At 39.0% G+C, this 6,676-nt stretch overlaps 1 protein-coding gene across 1 annotated transcript in view; it reads right to left on the bottom strand.

The window, feature by feature from the left end:
• Positions 1 to 650: 650 nt before the first annotated feature.
• ZC3H12C (zinc finger CCCH-type containing 12C) overlaps positions 651 to 6,676 on the bottom strand; it is a 44,415-nt gene continuing 38,389 nt past the window's right edge. The window contains exon 6 of the mRNA XM_052812771.1: positions 651 to 6,298. Coding sequence (XP_052668731.1) covers positions 4,902 to 6,298 — 1,397 coding nt within the window. The 3' untranslated portion in view covers positions 651 to 4,901. The remainder of the gene's footprint in view (positions 6,299 to 6,676) is intronic.

The raw sequence follows: 6,676 nt of genomic DNA, 5'->3' as shown, positions 1-6,676 counted from the left end.
ATGACAACCCTTTAAGATCTGAAAATGGAAGCTGGAAAGTTATTTAAAGTATATTTGTAACTATGAACAACACACTGTATTTGATAGTGCCTTTATAAAGATCTCCTACATACTTGACATGTACCAGTGTATTACCTTGTAATGCACTACAAGGAAAACCCAGCATATGGCAGGATGATTCACAGGCAAACAGACATTTCACATGTGATTAGATTACTAGATCACCAGTTTCTGATGAAACTTTAAGATATATGAAAAGTATTCAAAAACATCTAAAGATAAAGTCTGAACATCTCTCACATTACCTAGCAAAAGGTTAGCTAGAACAGTCATTTAACACAGATGATTTTAGGATTAGTTACATGGTTAGTCTAAACAATGTGCATACGCATATTTAATTTGAACAAAAGTCAAACTATACTTCTCTAAAATTTACAAAGTATATAAAACACATGATTTGACATTTATAAAACCTCAGCCCTTTTATAAAAAAACAAAACAAGGCCATAGAATTTTAAGTTTAAATCTATTGTTTTTTCCTCTTGGCAGTTTTAGTTCCTATGATAAATAAAAAATATAAACAGCACTCCACCACAGCCTTATAATGCAAGGAATAAATTAGCAAGAGTCACACTGTAAATCAAAATAAATAACTTCTAAATTATTTTTATTTTTAAAAATGGTCTCTTTAATTGCACAGTATTTTAAATTTTCAGTAGCAATGAAAAGTCAGTTGGGTATTTTTCTAAATGCTCCAGAGAGTATGAAAGCATTGTGTCTCATTTTTCAAGCTTTACACATCGAAAATACCTTGGTCAAACCATCAACTGATAAACGTTTTGGTAGTCTTTTACTGAGGCAAGACGCTGCGGTATCTCTCACCCAAGGCATTTAGTCCTCCGGCGCTCTCCTTGCTGCGGCAAACGTCTCCAGCTTCCGTTCCAAGTGAGGTACTCTGGTTTATACCGATAGCTTTGATTTTTTTGGAAAAGTGTTCACCATTAGCTATGACTTTCACAGCAGATCATCAACAGCTCCACAACAGTCCACATACTTTGAGGCTGCAAAAGTCCCCTTCGAGGGCTTCACCAGACTGGCACGCCTTCTTTTTGGGGCATCACACGAACATATCAGGCTTTTGGCTCTCCCCAGAGCTATTTTGCAGTGAATGACCAAGCTACAATTCAGACATTCCAAAGAAAATAGGACACCTGAAAAGATGTGATCTTACCTCAGACTATTAGCAGTAGTCTTAAACCCACTTGCCAAGTATATGTGTGTGTATATACATATATATGCACACACACCTGTTTAAAAAAAAAAAAAAAAAAAAAAAGACAACAAAGTGATGAATACTGTCATAGCCTGGGCATATTTAGCTCCAAGTTAGGTATCCATGGGACATATTTAAAAACTCTAAATATTGGCAACACGTTGTTGTATACAAAACAGTTGTGGGCAGGTGCCCAATGTAAATGCATTCAAAATACTGTGTATCTATATACTATTACTGATGCAGCTATAATAGCTTGCGATTGTATCTAAAAATACAGAGTTTCTGCTAAGTAACAAAACAACTCTCAAGTACTGAAGATAAGGGAAAGTGTTGCCCTCTTCTTTGCAGTGGGACAGGCCTAACTTGAAGGTACTTAACCCTTCACTGCAATTCTAGCACTCAGCTGGGTCAAAGACAGTGTCACTGACCTACCTTTACTGTTTCAGTAACACAGGATGTTACAGTTCAGTTATTTGCATCAAGGCAATTACATTGACAAATGTAGTATTTGACCAGTATCATTGCATTCATGTTTATTACTGGTGTCCTCTCTAAAGGCTGTTAAATATATAGACTGATCTCTTTATCATGGAGTTCACACACAACTCCACTCTCTCTAAGATCACAGCAAAAACAAAGGAAATATCAAGGCCAATATTTTGTCCACAGTAGATCTGCTTTACCCAACGTAAGAGTGTCTAAGGGGAACTAGCACATCATTGCACAACATTAAAAACCACCAAATTACCCCTGTTCTTGTATTTTTAAAGCATTTTTAGTGCTTGAGTACAAAGCACAGAACCTATTACAGGAATTTTCTAGCAATCAACACACTTTCAGGGATTTAATACTGCATTAAACGTACGCAGAGGCAATCAATACTGATAACCCAGGTCTGGGCGCTGCAGCACACAGTCCCACGCATCTCCTCGCACCGTTTGAACAACGTGGCTAAGCCTGCTGATCCAGTACTCTAGGCCAGACTGCTACATGTACATGGTAGGAAGCATTCTGATGCTCACGTGATAGGGAAAAAGACAAAATGCTTCTATTACATACATGTTTCTGTTCATGCTTAAAGGAATTCAATTTTTGGCAGACCTAAATTCCTACATAAAAAAATAAATGTAGAAACCCATTAAAAACACAAATAGAATAATTGCATTATTAAAACAGCTACATCTACACTATGGTGTAGTACTTAAGTGTAATTCAATTTAAAAAAATCTTAGCGTACAACTAAGATGAGACCCATTTCCCAGTCCAAACCTCAGCGTCAGCGCTGCATCGATCTCTACATTATAACATGCTCTACGGATGGCCACCAACCAAATCCAGGGAAATACTGATGCCACAGGTGAAGAGGTCCTCTCCCTAAACAGACAACGCAGGACAGATGGCGTAGAGCCCCGCCGGTATCGCCGCAGGGACAGGCGACGGCAGATCCCGCAGCACGTCAGCAGTGGAAGCTGCATGAGCACTACGTCCTGAATTGGTTTGCTGAACATGGTTCAGATTATTGGATATGTCTATAAGCACAATGCTCTTTAGAAGCATTTACTGTATACCCAAACCCTACTCGCTGCAACACACGGTGTCACACAAGTAGTGAAAACGTCTTCGTATTCAAAGGTGCTTGGACATCATTTTCAGGCAGCATTTTACCTTTATTTTAGTGAGTTCCCACTACAAAGATTTTAGAAGGAAGAAGATGCCAATAGTTTCCTTTTTCTTTTTAATATGTGAAATCCAGACAGACACCTAAATAAATACCTACTTTTACTTGCCTAAGTCTATTCTATGTCTGAAATCTCTAATTTTTAAATAAGGGATAAAATGTTGCCCAAAAGACTAGTTATAGTTACGCATTTCTGTTTCTACTAAATCTACAAATCAAAATAGTTCTCAGTTAAAAAGATACAATTTGTATCAACTGTAAAAGGTACTTTCTGGTTCTTCAGGGCCTTACTTTAAATTCCAGCAAGTGTACCAAAATTATCAGCAGTAATAGTGTAAACTAGTGATTTTTCTTTTTTTAACACTGAACATTGTTACAATGGATGGAAACCTAAAACTGTTGGCAGTCACATAAGTACATCTGACATCAATTGCAAAATCTATTTCTATTTTTTATATATATATATATATATATATATATAAAAAGTTTACGAGGTGCTAGTAAAACCCATGACTTAAAACCAGAAATATCCCTTACTAATACTAAACCAGACTTGGTTTGTCTGTTTCTAAAACTACACTATTTGTGGCAAGAATCAGGCCTATACGATGCAACAGGCCAAAACCTAACTTCAGGAACACATACAGTATCTTCTCTCCCCGCAACCCTCCCCTCACTAACCAAAACAGAAAGAAAAAAAAAAAAGTTTAAGTTATTATTTTGAGCTACAATATCATTACTATAGTGCAGTTAAAAAAAGTTGCATATCCTCAACACACAAAACCTTTTCAGGCCAGCCTTGATAAATAGCAAGAAAAATCAAACAGTATCTTAAATACAAAACTTGCATTGAGATAATTAAATTCATTTAAAAACAGGTAAATATTTTATGAAAAGCGTATTTTATCCAGTACACTTGTGCAGCAATACAAAGAAGAAACACATGAAACAACTAAACAGGGCCCTACTATTTCAGGCCCCCTTCTACTGACCAGAAATACACAAAGCTGGGTAACAACACACGGGAACTGAAACAGGGTGGCCTGGTTTAGGGACATTCTGAGTGTTTGCAGCTTGTGTTAGGTTCAAAGGGGGCTGCAAATCCTCAGCACCTGGGAAAAGCAGGCAATAAGGCTTTTACCTTATCCATAAGTTAGTTTAAAAAGAAAAAAAAAAAAAAAAAAAGGTTTTTTTCCTCCTCTGATTGCATCTGATCTTCCTAATCGACTGCATCAACAAACATGTAACTATTTAAACAAAACAAAGCAAGCAATGAAAAGTGCCATACTATAAATTACCAATATATTGTTACCCATTTCACTGTTAACTGGTAACTTAATTATTTGTTTAAAAAAAATGAAGTCAGTGCTGTAGTAAATCTTTGTTTCCTATAAATAGATTATAGCACAAAAAAGCTCACAATAACAAACAAACAAACATACATACATACTTATGGTGTTGTAAAAAGTTCAAAAACTTGGCTTGAAAATTGCCTGCCAGAAGTAGCAAAATCCTCTTTCTGCAGGTTGTTTTAATACCATGCAGCCCAAGGACAAACATCCAGCGAGTTAAAAAACGAAACTAAAAATCCCAACATGTAACAAGGATAGAAAGTGCTGCATATAAACCCCTGATGCACCAAAGATTATAACCAGAGACCACAGATTTTTTTTCTATATATATATATATATATATTAATTTAAACTGGAACATTCTCCAGCTGTGAAAATAGCCATTTAAAAATTTTCAAACTAGAACACAAAACATATCTGGTACTTCCGATGCATGGGGCTATACATACAGACTCCATGATACAGTATTTCACATAAATGGATTACTATATAACCTCCTTGCTGAGAAGGAGATCCCAAATGCTATTGTAGCAAACCTCCCTCAGCATTAGAGCTGAGCTGAAAACTACTAGACACCACAAAGATGCATCATCTCTCAATAACCTAGCTGAGATTTTTCCACTAAGATGGCTGCAGCGAGCTGCTGAGCGTCCGTCACGTGAGGGTTCTTCTTCATAACGATCCTCACAAGATCAGGGGGGAAGATGTTGCAGAGGTTAATGTAAACCTTCTCCCGGGTGTCTTGGTGCCTTGGAGGGTCTTGCGGGATTCCACAGTAAGGTACGCGCCAGGTCTGGTCCTGCTGTTCAGGTAAGCTTTGGAAGGCAAACTGCTCGTAACACGGCTGTGTGGGGTTACTTGGCAAGGAGTAGGTCTGGCGGTAGCCATATGCATCCATCCCATAACTCTGCCTATCCCAACTTCCAAGCCCATCTTGGCCAGAATAAGGCTTTCTGTGTCTTAACGGAGAATTATCATATAAACGCGAGTCTGAAATGCTGTCTATTCTCGTGGACACCAGGGCTCTGCCCAGATGCATGGTCTTTGAATGTGATGAACTCTGAGATGTAGAGTAGTCGTTCGGACAACTAGAACGAGCACCGACTGTTGGATGCTGTAGATGCACAGCCATGTACGGAATTGGAGGTTTGTGGTGATGCTTTGGTTCTTCATGACTATAGCTTTGCACTCGTGTGAGAGGCTCGTGGTAGCTCTGTAGGAAGGGCTGGGTGTTAAGGCGGCCATGGGGGTGCATATGTTGGCACTTCAAGTTCTCCTCTAGCTGTGGGTCAGGTGAACTCATGTAAGACCGATCACTGTAACCCACATAGGAATCACTACTGCCACAGCTAACACTCCCTTCGCTGCTGCAGTCGGAAGCTACAGAGCTAATCCTATAATCTGTGTCCACAGAGAAGCGCCTTTCAGGACTACGTGGACCAGATATACTTAGATTTGAATATGCACTCAGCATAGAGTAATACCCTACATCCACAGGAGACTCACATTTTGGATACCGGTCATAAGGCATTGGCGTTCCATGATTTTTGGTTGCCATCATCACTGTAGGATACTGTCCCTGTGGTCTTTGATCCTGAGGTGGGAAGTGAACTCCGGATGGAAGGCCATTAGTTAAAGGTGCAGTACTTTGGGGTTTTGCAGTAGTGGAACTTGGTATACTAACTAAAGAAGGTACAGACCTGGTTTCCAATTTGTTTTTGGTGGGAAGCTTTTCCTCCAAGTCTTGATAGACTTGAGTCCTTATACTAGGATCCGATTGCCTCTTTGGAGCAGCACGCTTCAGCTCAGAAGTGCCATCATTTTTAGTGCTACAGGGAACACTATTGCTTTTTACCAGTCCTCCTTCACTTGTAGTTTTGGCAGCTGTGCTTCTAGACATGGCACGAAGTTCATCAGCTACAGATCGCTGAGGCTGATTTCCTCTTTCTGGATGATAGTATTTGCATTTGTGTCCATAGGTACATTTCTTCCCTATTAATACAAACATAATCAGATAAAAAAACCCTTCAACCAAAATCTGCTAATCATCAAACAATGGAAATGCCCCTCATTTAAAGTTTTACTGATGATTTGAAAGATCTTGCAAATAGTTTTGTGTGATGCAGGGTGAGATTTAAGGTCTCCTCTCTTGTATTGTGGGGAAAAAGAGGCAGTGGTAGTGTGCTGCAGCTAGTGCTCCAGGAAGGCAGACCAACACTACCAGCCACATTTTGAGCTGAACATGACACTGTCAGTGTGTCTGTACACACCTGCTGTATTGGGCCAAGGAGATATACAGGCAGAAAACTTAACAGGAAAGTCCCACAGAGTCGTAAGACCAGCAGGTTTCAGCTCAGTCAAGATGGTGGT

This window comes from Harpia harpyja, chromosome 17, assembly GCF_026419915.1.
Source record: "Harpia harpyja isolate bHarHar1 chromosome 17, bHarHar1 primary haplotype, whole genome shotgun sequence".
Classification (NCBI taxonomy): domain Eukaryota; kingdom Metazoa; phylum Chordata; class Aves; order Accipitriformes; family Accipitridae; genus Harpia; species Harpia harpyja.
The sequence above is the reverse complement of the archived record's forward strand: the minus strand, read 5'-3'. Positions and strand labels throughout refer to the sequence as shown.